At 41.2% G+C, this 17,459-nt stretch overlaps 1 protein-coding gene across 3 annotated transcripts in view; it reads left to right on the top strand.

The window, feature by feature from the left end:
* HOMER3 (homer scaffold protein 3) overlaps positions 1-17,459 on the top strand; it is a 246,935-nt gene that overhangs the window by 86,135 nt on the left and 143,341 nt on the right. For all 3 annotated transcript variants that reach the window (XM_089670796.1, XM_089670797.1, XM_089670799.1), the window contains 2 exons: positions 15,743-15,899; positions 15,978-16,109. In XM_089670796.1, the coding sequence (XP_089526922.1) occupies positions 15,743-15,899; positions 15,978-16,109 (289 nt within the window). The remainder of the gene's footprint in view (positions 1-15,742; positions 15,900-15,977; positions 16,110-17,459) is intronic.

The following is a 17,459-nucleotide window of genomic DNA, read 5'->3' as shown; positions in this document are numbered from 1 at the left end:
CCAATTATTTTAAATTACAGCCACCAATGACATTTAAGTATACTAAGGAGGAAACTAGTATTTTTTTAAGAAATCTGTTTATTCAAATTTGCAAACAGACAATAAAACAATCAAGTATATACCCACACAGGGCAACATGGAACAATTGATATCTACCTGACATATGTGTGAAGTATACACTAGAACATAAAACACAAACACGTCTGGCCCAGAGTTCAGTGCTCAATAGACAGTAAATACAGAACACATCACAGGATGGGATGTTACAGTTGGTGGATGTCTACATACTCAGAAAAACATAGAGTGCAAATACCCCTTAACCTCCCTAGCGGTATTCCCGAGTGTAGCTTGGGGTAAAATGTCAGTACCAAAAGAGGTAACCCCGAGCTACACTCGGGCTTACCATGCAGCGCTGCATAGGGAGTCCCTGCAGCACTTACCTTGTCCTTCGCTCCCGCGATGTGTCCCCTGCAGCGGCAGATGCCGGCATCCGGCTCCTGTGTTCCGGTCCCTGTGACGTCGGGACATACGGGCGCCACCGGCGGCGGGAAATTTGGAAATTTAAAAAAAGTCATTTTTTTCAAAACGATTTTTCATAGTAAAACATTGCTGTTTCAACCCATTTCACATACATTTTGTCCCTAGTGCTTTGTCCTGTCCCCTGTCTGCATTTTGAATGTTCTTTCTGCCTGGAAACTTAGAAAAGTCCACGGCGTCCAAAAAGTGTCCCTTTAGGTCAAAAGCGGGTTTAGATCAGCTAGAAAACAGCGATAGTAAATCAGAACCACTTGCAGAATTGAGTGATTCGTGGAGAAATTCGTCATCAGACACTGAAAACAATTTTGCGACTTTGCTCAGCAATGTGCGAACTTGGCGCTATATTTCAAATTTCAGTGTTTTTGGTTTGATTATATTATTGAATTAAATGTAATATTATTATTTTTTATGATTATTTATTAAATTATAATTTATGATTTTGTGTTTCAAATTTTATCATACCCGGGATGTTTAATAGACTCTTGTTCGGACAGATTTCAGTGAGTTATTCTTAAATATTACAGTCTACAATAAAAAAACTACATATTTCCATGCAGAATAATGGTACCGCTTTCAGCACCAAAAATCTGAAATAATCATACCGCTAGGGAGGTTAAGCTCTAGTAAAAGGTACAGAGGATGCAGTTGCAAGCCATTTAGATCAAACCTTGTCATAGTTCGAGGGGCAGCCCCTGTGTATGTAGGTGTCCTTGTAGAGGGGTAAGCTAGCAATCACAAGCTGCTTCCAGAAGGAGGATAGAATAGGGGGTAGACTTCTTCCAGTGTAAAGGAATAGCTTTTCTTGCATAGAAAAGTAGAAGGCTAGCAAGGGTCCTTTCAGCTCTAGTTGGGAGTATGTTTTCAACCAAGCCTAGCAGGCAAACCATTATGCTGGGTCTCAGAGCAACAGATGCCAATTTATTTATTAGGGTCAGGATCTCCCCCCAAACACCAGAAACCAAGGGGCAATGCCAAAAGATGTGGGAGATATTCCCCTGAGAATGACCACATCTCCAACACTCTGGGGAGCAAGAAGGGTTCATTTTGTGAAGCCTGGACAGGGTAATATATGTCCTATGCACAATATTACATTGTATCAGCCTATCTTGGAGGGAGACCAGAGATGTGAAGGGAACAGGCCCCGGGGAACTGAGCGTGGAAGGCATGGAAGAGCTGCATCCTACAATAATAGAATGTGGGAGGCACGTTAAAGCCTTGGGAGAGTTGGGCCAAGGATTTCAGGGTACCATTGACAACCACCTGGAATGTAGACTTGATTTTTTATTTGGCTCAAGCTCCAGGATCAGGCAGCTTGTATTGATGGGATTGGGAGGAATTAAGCCACAATGGAGCATTTGGTGAAACAGCTTGCTTAGGGAAATGTTTAGCTATAAGGCCCACGCTCCAAGCTCGTAGGGTAGTCACCATTGAGGGGGTCAAGGGGCCTGGGGGCCTCTAAAAAGAAGGAATTGGAGAGCCTCCAAAGAATTCACTATCATTGCCTCCAACATAATGAATGGGTTATATAGTGGTTGTTTTGGAAGAACGAGGAAAATTTACTTTTTAGGCATTTAACTAGACAATTATCTTAAAATTCAATATTTTATTCCAAAAATCAAAACATCATAAAAACAAAATCAAGATATGACATTCTCATTAAAAATTCACAACCAAAACATCACAATGATATTGTACTTTTCTTATTGTATGCGGCTTCCTGCCCCAGGTAAGAATATTACATAACCAACATAACTTGGCTTACCAAGGAGAATCGTTCCATCTCTGAAAGCCAACCCAAATCTACCCGATCCAACAGATCATGTAGGTCTGTTGGCTGAAAATCAGTGGGAAGGGTGGAGGTGTATAAGGAGCTGTAAAATTGATGGAAAGTCTCCAAGATCTGGTCTAGTGAGGAAACCACCTGCCCTAAAGGTGTCCGTAGCTCAGCAATAGATGTAAGAGGCAGATCATGTTGGGCCAACTTTGCTAATGTCCCCTTGTTCAAAGAACCGCTGTTTATTTTTTTATAAATCCCCAGTGGCGTGCACCCAGCGCTGTCAGTGATCGCTGTTTCTGCGGACACAGCTGATCACATGACTAGGTAAAAGGCCGATCACAGCTGCCTTTTACCACGTGATCAGCTGTGTCCAATGACACAGCAGATCACAAGTAAATACAGTTGCTGGTTATCACAGTTGCTGGTTATCACAGTTGCTGGTTATCACAGTTGCTGTCACAGTTTAAGGAAAGTACTGCCGATAACCAGCAAATGTCCGCACTGATAATCAGGGCACTGATCATCAGTGCCGCCCATCAGTGCCAACCAGCAGTGCCACCCATCAGTGCCCATAAGTGCTGCCTGTCAGTGCCCATCAATGCTGCCTGTCAATGCCCATCAGTGCTGCCTATCAATACAGAATCATCAGTGCCCACCAGTGCTGCCTCATCAGTGACACATCATCAATGCAACCTATCGGTGCACATCAGTGCTGCCTATCCGTGCCAGCTTATCAGTGCTGCTTATCAGTATCCATCAGTGCTTCCTATCAGTGCAGCCTCATCAACGCACATCAGTGAAGGTGTAAAATTACTTGTTTGCAAAATTGTATAATAGAAATAAAGAAAAACTTTTTTTTTTCAAATTGTTTTTTGTTTATAGTGCAAAAAATAAAAACCCCAGTGGTGATTAAATACCACCAAAAGAAAGTTCTATTTGTGTGAAAACAATTATACAAGTTTCATATGGGTACAATGTTGCATAACCGCGCAATTGTCATTCACAGTACAACAGCACTGAAGCTGAAAATTGGCCTGGGCACAATGGGGGTGGGCAAGTGGTTAAACAAAAGATTACAGTTCCTACAGTCAAACATGGTGGAGGTTCACTGATGTTTTTGGGTTGCTTTGCTGTTCAGGTGCTGGATGTTTTGACTGTGTGCATGGCATTATAAAATCTGAAGACTACCAAAGAATTCTGGGGTGCAATGTAGGGCCCAGTGTCAGAAAGTTGGGTCTCCATCAGAGCTCATGGATCTTGGGCAGGACGATCACCCAAAGCACATATCAAAAAGCACCCAGAAATAGTTTAAGACAAAGCATTGGAGAATACTGAACTGGCCAGCAATGAGTCCAGATCTCAATCCCATAGAGCACCTGTGGAGAGATCTCAAAATAGCAGGTGGGAAAAGGAAACCTTCCAATCTGAGAGACCTGGAGCAGTTGCCGAAAGAAGAGTGGTCCAAAATTCCAGTAGAGAGGTGTAAGAAACTCATTGATGGTTACAGGCAGCGATTTGATTTCAGTTATTTTTTCCAAGGGGTGTGCTAACAAATAATAAATTGAGGGTGCCAATAATTTTGTCCAGTCTACTTTTGGAGTTTTGCCTGGAATGTGTCGGATTTAGCTCTTTGTTTCTACGCTTTTTTGTGTCATACCAGTACAAACAATAGAGATAAACATAAGATTGCCTAAACATTTGTAATTGCAACAATTTTCTGGGTGAAGTGGTGCATTATCTGACAGAAATGCAGGGGTGCCAATATTTTTGTCCATGACTGTAGTTAATAGTACATCTAAAGGAGATTGTAGAGTCAGCTTGTATAGTGTATGAGCAGCCTAAGGTTTAGTGTATAAAATGTTACTATGTTCCCCTTACATGGGGGGTGATATTTGGGGGCCACCTTATTGTTAAAGGAGGCTTTCAGATTTCGACAGTTCCCCCAGACCACAGACTCCCACAACCACCAGGCCACAGTTGTGGGGAAAAAGCTCTTGTCCTCAGCTACATGGGGACAAGGTGCTTTGCAGGGGTTGTCCCCCCTGGCACGATAACTGCCATGCTGAAGGCATGTGGTCTGGTATGGTGGAGGAGGAACAGGGGCAGACACTCATTCCAACCATTTCCTGGACAGCCAGGCTGCATGCTCGATTAAAAGTCTGGTGTGAATTGTGGGGGGAATCCAATGCTTTTTTTCTTGGTTTTCTATGGAGTTCTCCTTGACATCCATACCAGACCCTCTTTGAGGCTAGGTTCACACCTATGCAGGTTGCGTTTGAGCCGTTTCTGCATTGCGGTTTTGCACTTGTGTTTTTGCAGTGTTTTTGATGTGTTTTGTGGTTTGTTTTTTTTTCTTGTTGTTAGGCAGATTTAAAATGCAAAAACGCATCAAAAATGCAGCAAAAGTGCACTACGTGCTTTTCTGCAGCATTTTCATTGAAGTCTATAGAAACAAAAACGCAACTTTTTGTGTTCAAAAAAGTCCCTGACCCTTTCCAAAAAACGCACTGGGTGAAAAAGCACAGGTGTGAACATGTCCCATAAGAAATCATGTTAAATGGACTGTACTACGTTTCTGCAAAACGCTGTGGAAAATGCTTAGGTGTGAACCTAGGGTCAGATAAGGGTCTGGTATGTATTGTTAACGGGAACCATACACCATTTTGTTTTCTTCATCCCTTATTTTTTTTTGCATAGGGTTACCCTGTTAACATTTTTAGCAGAATCCCTAGATTTTGTTTACGATGAGAATGAAGCAGCCAGGAACTTTCATTTACCAGCAATTGAAATTGCATTTTTTTACTTGTCCAGACTATTACTAGCTAAGGTTAAATTTGCTCCGACCCCACTTTGAACTCCTATACTAACTGCCCTGTAGAAGGAAGATGCTTATACTTACCTATTCCCAGGGCGCTCTGGTCCGGCCACATGATCTCCCCCAGCAGCCAGCTTCAGGGGAGAGACGAGAGCAGCGGTCACCTAGGCGGTGATGTCACTGCAGGCTTACTATGGGGTATCCATTGTTGGCTGTCGTTCCTCTCCCCTGATGTTAGCACTGGGAGCTAACGTGACTAAACCAGAATAGGTAAGTATAAACTTTTTCCTTGTACAGGATGGTTAGTATGGGTGTTAGAAGGGTGTGGGAGCAGATTTAAACTTAGTAATAGCCTCGACTTCCACTTTAAAGGTACTTTTGATTTTAATGGTCACCAACATTATTACTCCCTGCCAACTGGAATTTTGTAAAAATATTTTTTTGCTTTGACATGTTCCCCAGGACAGTGACCAGTCCTCCCATAATTTTTCTTTGATAATGCCTTGGCTATTTCTCTAGAAAATTAACAAATACTTTTTTTTAACATTCACCTTCTACTGATGTCAATAGGGTTCTGATTTGGTACAGTTATGTTTACTGAACCGCTCTCAAACCGAACCCAAGTACGTTACTCATTACTATTCACCAACTTTGCCTAAAATAAAAAAACAATATACAAACACATGCATTTTGTGGAATACACCAATACTATGCAGTATGTTTTAACCACCTTCCGCCCGCCATATAGTCCAATGACAGGCGCAAGGTGGTTCTCTCGTTCTGGGAGCGCGGCATGGCGATCAGCGGTACGCTGTGTCCCTCGGACACAGCGGATAACCGATCCACGGAAAGAGCCGAAGATGTCGGCTCGGTCATGTGATCAGCTGTGTCCAATCACAGCTGATCACATGTAAACAGGGAAATGCCGGTTATCGGCATTTCTCTTCTCACGAGCTGTCACGCTGACAGCTCGAGAGGAGAGCCGGTAATCGGCATTCCGCAGAGGGGACATGTACACTGATCATCAGGGCACTGATGATCAGTGTGGCCCCAGAAGTGCCAGCTGTCAGTGTCCATCAGTTCCAGCTGTCAGTGCTGAACAGTGCCAGTGCCACATCAATGCCACATATCAGTGCCTACCAGTGCACATCAATGCCACATATCAGTGCCCATCTGAGCTGCCTTTCAGTGTCATCCATCAGTGCCAATCACTGCCACCTCTCAGTGCTGCCAATCAGTGCCACCTATCAGTGCCAGTCAGTGCCGACTATCAGTGCCAGTCAGTGCCGTCTATCAGTGTGCATCAGTGGCGCCTATCAGTGCCCGTCAGTGCCGCCTATCAGTGCCAGTCAGTGCCGCCTAACGGTGCCAGTCAGTGCTGCCTATCAGTGCCAGTCAGTGCTGCCTATCAGTGCCATATATCAGTGCTGCCTTTCAGTGCCCATCAGTGATGCCTGTCAATGCCCATCAGTGCCACCTACCAGTGCCTCCTCATCAGTGCCCATCAGTGCCACCTATCAGTGTCCATCAGTGCAGCCTATCAGTGCCCATCACTGCAGCCTTATTAGTGCACATCAGTGAAGGAGAAAAATCACTTATTTACAACATTTTATAACAAAAACTAAGAAAAAACGTATTTTTTTTTCTTCAAAATTTTCAGTGGTTTTTGGTTTAAGAAAAAATAAAAAAGCCCGAGGTGATTAAATACCACCAAAATAAAGCTCTGTCACAAAAGAAGGATAAAAATTTCATATGGGTACAGTGTTGCATGACCGCGCAATTGTCATTCAAAGTGTGACAGCGCTGAAAGCTGGAAATTGGCCTGGGTAGGAAGGGGGTATAAGTGCCCTGTAGGCTAGGGGTTAAACAAGTGACACCCTGTCATTCATTTAAAAAGGATGCCATAACAATGCAGTCATGTATTCATTTTCTTAGATGTGCTGTGCAGTCTTCAATGAATCTCTTGATTGTGTTGATCCATTCATTTTGGCTATAGAAAACGTATTGAAAAACCCTAAAATTGCCAGAAAATTGCTGTGTGTAACCAGTGTAAGCATTACCCCTCCTGCTGAGCCATATCCCTTCCCAGGCATGAATGTCCAGCAATGAGAGTCAGGTGAGGAAATCATTACATACCATGCAGAGCCTTTGCATAGAATAACACTCTTTTCATATTTTGCGTTTCTATTCCTTCTTGCTTTCTGTCTACTGGCTGCTAGCCTAAAAACAACATATCAATTGATAAAAAAACACTTTTTGTGAATGTGTAAAATGATCAAATATTCCAGCTTTTATTTTTATAGAAATATACATTTTCCTTTGAACTCAGCCAGAAGGCATTATCAGTTTATGACCCAGCCATGATTAACAGGGAGCATGTGCATCTTCTTGGAAATTCCCCAAGACTCAATTAAGGGAAGCTTTGGTTTGGGTCAGATTAATCAGCTGTCATTTCATCTGGGTCACATGAAGCACACAGTAAAAATCTTAATGCTTGCACCACTCACCCCATCCTTTGGGAAAGAAGCTGCCTATTAATTAGGAAGTCAGTAATTAGTAAAACAATATGCTCCTTTAAAAGAATGCTTTTAATCAATCCACCCTTCCTTTTTATTCTTCTGGGAGTGGAATAATGACTTCCGTCCTACTGTAGTCATGTATTCATCTAACTTAACAGCACTTTAGCCTAAACTGCATTGGAGCTAAACAGTTTTATCTCATCCTCTGTTGTATTGATCCAAATCAATTTTTTTGCAGTTTCATATTTGTGGCAGACTGCATGTGTTGTTTGTATAAATCCAACATACTATACAGTAGAAATGCTCCCATAGCTCAATATATATCTTGTTTACAAAATGTACCCCTTCATGTCCCACTGCACCTAGGAAACAGTAATTCCCTGTCATTTCCCCCCCCCCCCCCAGTCTTTTTCAAGGTGATTAATCTCAGCTGAATGACATAAGTGACATAAAAAATAAAGATATGTTAAAAAAACAAGGTATTGCTTGGGTACTTTATCATCTGATTTATGGCCATAGCAACCAACTCTTGGCCATAGCAACCAACTCACATTTCATTTATCAGCTTGCACTGGGAAAATAAAACAATGCATCTGATTAGTTGCCAAGGACAACAGTGTTCATAATTCAGGTTATACTGGCCAGGACTGCGTAAACAATAAAGGCAAAAGGTGAAATAAGCTCAACAGTCCACTAGATGACCAGTGCCTGGATCCCAAGCCAGTAATTCTTGTTTGTAAATAAGAAGGAAACGAGCAGACTGTCACCTCTTCTCATCCCTGACACATGGCAACCACATGGCTAGAGTACCATGCTCTAAGAAGAGGATTTTGGCCCCTCTTAAATCCTGATTTAGGTCTGCTCTACTCCCTTTAAAGAAATTGGAACCATTTTGGGCAGGGGGGTGTTCAAGAAGATGTTATACCACAAAATAAACGTATTCTTCTAAGGTATGCTTGAGCATTGTGTGAACAGTCAACAGCATACGAAGAGAAAATATAAACAAATCACAAAGAATAGAAGACTAATAAATCCAAAAGAAAATCTTAGAGTGAAAAATGGAAAAAACAAACAATAGTAGCTAGGCACTATAACCCGATACCAGGCATTCGATAAATGTGTATAACAACAGTGCAGCGCTTAACTCATTCAAAATGCAAAAAGTTTAGACCTGTACCCATAAATGTGAGAAATATAATAAACATATGAAAAAAATGTAATCATAAAGTGTCCAAAAGGTGATTAATATAGATAAATTAACCATGATGGAAACAGGACACTTCAGAGATAGCCAAGGTGACACCAACCACTCTCATGCAACGCTTACCAGTAAGTTTTTGACCCCCTACTAAGAGTGGCCAATGAACGCTCTTTAAGGAGATAAAGTTGACATGATAGAAACCAGATGGTCACCATCAAGAAGCCCAAAATTGTGAGAAGCAATTTTATCCACAGCTGCCTCTGTGGCTAGCAACTTTTCCCAGTTCCACTGACTAGAGTTAGAATTTTGCAGAGTTATTGTTAGCCACAGAGATGGCTGTGGATAAGATTGCTTGTCACAATTTTGGGGTTCTTGATGATGACCATCTGGTTTCCATGATGTCAACTGTATCTCCTTAAAGAGCGTTTATTGACCACTCTTAGTAGGGAGTCACAAACCTTCTGGTAAGCCTTGCATGAGAGTGGATGGTGTCAGCTTGGCTATCTCTGAAGTTTCCTGTTTTCATCATGGCATGTGGGACTGATTATTTTATTATTCATATTAATCACCTTTTGGACACTTTTTGATTACATTTTTTCATATGGTTATATCTGTCAGATTAATGGGTGCAGGTCTAAATTGCCCTATATTTTGAATGAGTTAAGTGCTGCACTGTTATACACAAGAATAGAAGACTTAATACTAATCATTCAAATGGTCGATAAGTCTAGTTTCCTTCCAGAGCTTTGGAATCTGGCAGAATCTGCAGCATCCTACAAACTTCCAGATATATTTGATGCCATGTTCCCCACTGTACACTTTTTTCCATTCACTTGCCACTTCATCATCTAAAGACTTAAATAGAGACATAGGGGTCAACATGAGAAACCACAGAGCATGGTGGGGGGTTCAAGCTTCCAATACATATGGAAGTATTTCAGATGCTGAAGAGTCATTGTTTACTAAAACTTTTGAAGACAGTGAAGTGAGCACTCACTACCGACCAGTAAGTATTAAAGAACAATTGCACTCACATTTGTTCTCTATCCAGCAATGTTTACCATGCTGCCCTATCTGGAGCCGGAAAGCCTTGCTTCAGTAAGTATCCCCACTGTGTCCTCTTCATGATGGGCCCTATTTATTCCTAAGGGCAGATCCATACTCTGTAGGACTGCTGGCAGCCTCCATAACAGTGGCTAAATGGTTAACACTTCTGCCTGGCAGTACTAGGGCCGTTGGTTCAAATCCCAACCATGGCATCACCTGTAACAAGTTTGCATGCTCTCCCTGTGCCTGCGTGGGTTTCCTCTGGGTACTCCAGTTTCCTCCCACACTCCAAAGACATGCTGGTAGGTGAAATGGCTCCTGTCAAAATTTACATATATATGTAAAGTGCTGCATAAATTGATGGCGCTATATAAGTACCTGTAATAAATAAAATAAATATGGATCCTCATAGGAATAACTATGGCACTTTCTGAAACAAGACTGTGTGGTTCTGAGCAAGGACTTAAAGTAAAAATCACCTCTTTAAGAAAGAAGGAAAGTGTTTCTACAGGTTTGGTGCACTCATGAAGGCGGGGGGCAGGTCTTAAAGGACAACCTGTGCCAAAGTGGAACTTTAGTCAGAAAATTAAATAATATGCATACCCAACATTTCATATTCTTGATATGTGCCTGCTCTACTATCTACTTGTATGAAAAAGTATGTTGTTCTCTTTGTATTGATTGCTTTGTGTGAAATCCCTGGTGATCCTGACAGTCCCTCTGCTTTCCTATCAAAAACTGACCGCACTAGGCAGCAGAGCACAGCATGCTCAGTTTTATAGCTGTGCTGGGAGCTAATACAATGAACAGACTTGTGCTGACATGGCCCCCTGCAGAGCCATTCACTGGGAAGACCGGTGTGCTGCTGTTTCTCCTTCCCCAGCTCTCTAAGTTTCTTATGCTACTGATAACAGAGTTTGCGATCACTCATAAAAACGGAAAAAAAGGTATTTCTAATGTTTTTTTCATATCTGTACACAAATGTTTTACCTTTCATTTCTATTTTTGTTCTCCAATAGTGTTTATTCAGTTTTTTATAAGAAATTACAAATCAGTACAGAGAAGATATACATCTATGCTTCTCCCCCTCCATCCTATACAAACTGCAGCCCATTCGGGCCGGAACAATGCGCAAAATACAATGTTTCAATAAGAAAAATAAATCTCTGTTGATGGTAACCAAAGGGGTCCCTTAGACCCCTGTAGATGGAAGATATTCAAATCCAGGGAAGGGAAAGAGGAGGCGAGTTAAAATAGAAAGGGAAGAGTGAGAATAGAGATAGGGGAAGTAAAGGAAAGAAATAAGGAAGAAACAAAGGACACTTGTTGAAGGGTCCGACCAACAGTTGGGTACAGGGGGCAAGACGGTTTATGTTTATCGACATCACTTGTCAAGTTTAATTTCTATTTTTAACTAAATGGATTGTTTTATTAGATGAGGGTTTATATGTTTTTATGTCCTGCAAAATCACTTCATGTTAGCCTCTTTTGTGGGTATAGCTATGCAAAGCATTAAAAATAAGTTAGTATATTGTTTGAAATCCAGTAATACACTGTCTCGCCCTACTCTGCACATGCTAGTTGCTCTCTATTTTTAGGCACTGTGGTTTCACTGATGTGCACTGATAAGCTGCACTGATAGGCTGCACTGATGGGCACTGAGCAGGCTGCACTGATATGCGGCACTGATGGGCATTGATATGTGGCATTGATGGGCACTGATAGGCGGCGCTGATGGGCACTGACAGGCGGCACTGACAGGCATCACCGAGGAGGTACTGAAAGCCATCACAGATAGACACTGATGGGCACTGAAAGCCAGCACTGTTGGGCACACTGATGGGGCTACACTGATCATCAGGGCACTGATGACTAGGGTAAAAATGCCGCTTACCGACTCTCCTGTCCTCTCCTCATGCGCTGTCTGTGTGAGGAGAGGACTGCCGATAACCAGCATTTCTTGTTTACATGTGATCAGCTGTTATTGGACACAGCTGGTCACATGTAAAAGGTGGCTCTGATTGGCCCCCTACTTGGACACATGATCACCTGTGTCTGAAGGACACAGTGATCACAGATCGCGCACAATGGATGGTGTGGTTCTGGGAGGACGTCCATGGACGCCTTCTCAGAACTAGCCGACAGCGCTGTAGCCTTCTTTTGGTTATAGCGCAGTCGGGAAGTGGTTAAAGCCCAACTCTGGGCAAATAATTTTTCCCATGCAGTGGGGCTGTGCCCACACTGCATGTGCCCACACTGCATGGGTCAACTGTTTTTTCTAGGGGTTAGCACAAAGTTTATATTCACCTGATCCTTCGATCGTCAAGAAAACCGCGCTTCCTCACAGTCCATCAGTGGAATGTTTCTGTCTATGGAGCATGTTCTGGGCATGATGACGCCAGGAACATCCATTTTCAAGACCACTGGAGTGCAGGGGTGCTGGCCTGGTCTTGTGCAGGGAGGATCAGGTAAGTATATCTATGCTCTCCTCTCCCCTAGAATAAAATGAGCAGGTAATCCAAGCAGTGCGGACAAAGCCCCAATGCACGGGAAAGAAAACAAAATTCAGCTTTAAGTCTTTTTCAGGGAAATTTCTTGAAGAAATGTGATCAGGTTCTAAAGAGTTCATTTAAATGTAGGCAGGTGTGCAAGAAAAAAATAGTCAAGGCTTAAACCCATTACCATGGTGGTAGAAGAATGTAAACAGGGTCGCAGCACATTTATCACAAAGCAACACTATATTGAAAGAAAATGAAAACATGCATATTATGGATGCTACAGGCCAACATTTCTTACTGTTTGCTTGATTTGTGTAGCCTACACATAGCAAACAATTGCTAAGTCAGAGTTTTTAAATGTTCTACAAGCCTTTAAAAAATAAAAACATCAAATACAATTTTAGAATAAAAAAATGAAATGCTTTTCTATCTTTGCAAAGGTAGAAAGACTTGCATTCACAAGCTGATCTATGAGCAATTTTCTCATACATTGGAATTTTGCCTTGCAGATGTTTGATCACATTTGAACAAGAAATATCAGTCCATGACTACATTATGCTCCCAAAATTAGGGCAGAAATCATGTGCTACTTTGAACCAGTGTTAATTTTGATGTCAAATTTCAATTTAGCTGTACTCATAGTCTTGTCTAGTCTGATTAAAACGCCATTATAGATTTAGTTGTATTTTAGTCATCTGAATTGTTTTCATTTTTAGTCAACTAAAATCTCCAGTACATTTTAGTCGACTAATATCTTTTAGTCGATTAAACTCTATTGGGTTTAGTTAAATTGTAATGCATTAATTAAGCATTTCTCTAGAAGTCAATATTTGCATATCAGAGTGACTCAGGGCTCCTAAGGTGCTCAAAAAGTACATTGACTTAGGGTTCATTATTCGTTTTACTAGAGCTAGTCTATACCTTTTAAAGGAAAGGTTCATTTTAAACTGTCCCAATTAGAGAATAATGCATGTTGGTATTTAGCCATTTTAGGAGAAAATATAAATGATTTTGTTCTCCACTCTTACATGACATTACTGTACTCTATTTTTTCCTGCACTTCCAAAGCATTCACTCTTTTGTCTGTGTATATTCCTATTTAACAGTGCTCAGTTTAGGATATGGTGCACTTAAAAATCTATATATGCATTATATCTCTTTTATTGCAATTCACTTTTCCTCTATTCATAATTTAAATGTCACTGCTAGATCTCCCAGCAGTGCAATAACACATTTACCACTCTGGTTTAAAACCCAGCATGCAGATGTGCTCTTTTGAAATAATGGTACAGAATATAACTGAAATTAGAATGCAATTTCACAATGGTAATTGCCCAGCAGAAGATACTGACTTATTGTGGCATCCTGTATGTTAAAGCTCATACAGAAAAACACATTAAAGGACTTTTTTTTAGTAGTTTTAATAGAAAAGATAATTTTTTTTTCAGATTTAAGGGGTCTCCAAGAATTCTTTATCAAGTAGAATGACTTTCTATAATTTTTTTATACTTGAATAATACTTAAACTCATCCATTTCCATTATACATTTACTTACTTTGTTGAATTAGATGTATTCCATACTTTGTGGAATTAAATATATAATCAGCTTTTAATTTTTTCCCCCTCGAATTGGAATGTCTTCAAGTGTTTTGCTTACATTTTTGGGCATATATACACTCACCAGCCATTTTATTAAGTACACCTTGCTAGTGCCTTGAAAACATCCCCCACACCATTACACCACCAGCAGCTGAACCGTTGATACAAGGCAGTATGGATCCATGCTTTCATGTTGTTTAAGCCAAATTCTGACCCTACCATCTGAATGTCACAGCACCCAGTCTGCCCATTCTCCTCTGACCTCATTTCCATTCACACAACTGTCACTCTCTGGATATTTTCTTTTTTGGACCATTCTCTGTAAACCCTAGAGATGGTTGTGTGTGAAAATCCCAGTAGATCAGCAGTTTTTAAAATACTCAGACCAGCCCATCTGGAACCAACAACCATGCCACAGTCAAAGTCACTTAAATCCCCTTTCTTCCCCATTCTGATGCTCAGTTTGAACTTCAGCAAGTCATCTTCACCATGTCTACATGCCTAAATGCATTGAGTTGCTGCCATGTGATTGGCTGATTAGCGGTTTATGTTACCCAGGAATTCAACAGTTGTACCTAATAAAGTGGCCAGTGAGTGTAAATCACCAGCTAATGCAGTAATGTTTTCACTGAACGTTCATCAAATGTATCTTAATGTAACTGGTGTACGTAACAGAACTGGTCTTGATACCAGCCTCATTTAATCCTCTGTAAAGCAGCAACCAGGCAGGCAGAGAAAAGGGCCGTGCTATCAGCCAGTCAGGCTGACAAGGAACATGTGAACAAGGGATGAGTGAGCAGAGGGATGACTTGATCAATGTGCTGTTGCATCATTGATCAACCAGTAAGTGAAAACGTTAGTTAATATAAGTACCTTACCCTCAGCTTCCATGCTGCAGAGGCTGACATCACTATTTTGACAGGTTCCCAGGGAATGCTGTGGCCAAGAATTCTTTACATCCCCCACCACAAGTCCTCTGTCTTCTGACCACACCTAAGCAGTAGAACCCCATAGAAGTTTATGGAACCTGTCTACTGGGCACAAACAAAGATAGACAGGCCCCATAGACTAGTGTGGGGCTCTATTGTGCAGGATCAGCCAGCTGACAGAGGACTTACGACGCTGGATGTAAACATCAAGACAGCGGCTGTCAAATGGTGGCAACTATCTATCCTCCCCATTGAGAAATAATAACTTCTTGCTTGATACAACTTGCTGTATTGTTGTTTACAGAATGCTCAAACAGAAAGAGCATCCCATAGTTATTATTTTTCAACAAGAAAAATTTGAATATTTACTGTTTTTTAGAATGGATACTTCTGTGTTTTTAAGGGCTCATTCACACCATGGTGCAGAGACGTCACTTTTTCTGCAAAGACACAACAAAATCAATTGTTCTCTATGTGCCCTGCAACAGGAGTATTAAGTGCGGATATTTTCTTTGCAGGAATCTGCAACATGTATAAAACTCATTGAAATGGGCGTGAAAACTGATGTAATCTGATGTCTCTGCAAGTGAAATCTGCGTGTCAGTTTCCATCAGTTTTTCTGCACATGTAGTGTGAACGAAGCCTTAGGGTACAGAGGATTTCAATGATAAATATAATGTATTAATAAAATTATGTTTCTGTAAGTTTATCATCTTGATGCTCTTTGGGTCCAAAATATAGATTTGAGGAATTAATAATAGTAACTACCGTAGCAATGGTAAAGTGTCGCCATCACTGATCAGTTATCTTTTCTTTACAGGGAACAACCCATTTTTAGCACCCGAGCTCACGTTTTTCAGATAGACCCAGTTACCAAAAAGAATTGGATTCCAGCCAGCAAACATGCTGCCACTGTGTCCTACTTCTATGATGCCACAAGAAATGTGTATCGTATCATCAGTGTGGGTGGCAACAAGGTAAGCCACAATGCATCGTATTTAGAAAGAATGAAAGCATAAAAATGCATCTTATAAATATCTATCTTTCTTGCGCAGGCCATCATCAACAGCACCATTACTCCAAACATGACCTTTACCAAAACCTCACAGAAATTCGGACAATGGGCTGATAGTCGAGCCAACACAGTGTATGGTCTGGGCTTTGCTTCTGAACAAAACTTGTCTCAGGTAAATCAAGACTTACGCGCCCAAATACCTTCTTATCTGATGGAGGATGTTTTTGTTTTTAATTGAAAAATGTGGCACACGGCAAGATACAAAGCTTAGTATTGCAACAGCTTTAGTATAAATGAAGGAAATAATAAACGTCACAAAAAATCATACACAGATTGAGTAAAGGATGTAAACACTCACAGCCAAATGCGATAAGGACATTCTCTGGTGACGAGCTGAAGGGTCCACTCTGATGGCCTCTTGTAGGAAGTCAAAGGAGGGATAAAATTAGGGGTTAGGTCTATCTCCCAAGTAGGATTGGGGCCCAGTAAACAGGAAATATTGTATCAGGCAGCGAGAACCCTTTCGAAGATCCTGGGTAAGGTACTGTGTACTGCCACTTTTCCAAAATTAAAAATGGAGGAAAGACATCTAGAAAAGAGGTAAAGAAGAGAAAAGGGGGAAGGCAGAAAAGAAACAAAAGGAGGGTTGATAAAGGGAGGTGGAGCAAGTAAGTAAGATGTGCGATTGAAACATCCATCCAGCTGATCAAAGAGCAATGTTGCGTGGCTAAGACCTGCATAAAGGCAGGAGTTTAGGGGAGTCAGAAAATTCAGTCCATGAGAAACACAATATACAAAATTTAGAGAAAGTTTCTTTAGTAATGGCCAAAAGCTCTCGCATGCACATGTTAAAATACACTTCGGTAACCCATTCATGGATGGTTGGTGTCGTGGAGTACCTTATTTAGAGTGTGTCCCAGCACATTATGGCTTTACTTAGTATTGGATAGAAATAAACGTTTTATGAAGAAGCAGCACACAAAAAGGTCTGTAGACATAATAAATAAGATCTTCTAGATCAGGCATGTCAAAATGGTGTATTATAGATCTGCATGCAGTGCTCTTGCTCCTTCTCTGCAGCCCTCAGTGGTTATGGGGAATAAATACCCACAGTTGTTCTCTAGATCTTAAGTTACACTTACTTAAAGGATAAGTTCACCTTTCCACAAAATATAATAAATGCAATTTTTTTTTGTGTTAGGAGCCTGTAAAGCATTGCACCAGCGATCAGTAGATCGTTGATGCAATGCAGGTCTCCTGCACACTGTCAGTGTATCTGCTTGCTCATACATCGCATACAAGCAATCCAATACTTGCTGACAGGATAACTCAATGAACTACCACAATGCTCACAGTGCCAAGGTAGTACATTGAGGACTACAAGCAAAAAGCTGCTAAGGCTGTCGGGCTGTAGTCCATTCATTCAAAGAACACTGTGAATGAATGACACGGCCGTGTGTACAGAACTTCTCCCCGTACGTCTGTCACATGGAGAGGGGGGCAGTGGCTGCAGGATTAGGAA

The sequence above is a fragment of the Staurois parvus genome, unplaced genomic scaffold, assembly GCF_062004578.1.
Source record: "Staurois parvus isolate SC_StPar_1 unplaced genomic scaffold, SC_StPar_1.0 ptg000096l, whole genome shotgun sequence".
Classification (NCBI taxonomy): Eukaryota; Metazoa; Chordata; class Amphibia; order Anura; family Ranidae; genus Staurois; species Staurois parvus.
The sequence above is the reverse complement of the archived record's forward strand: the minus strand, read 5'-3'. Positions and strand labels throughout refer to the sequence as shown.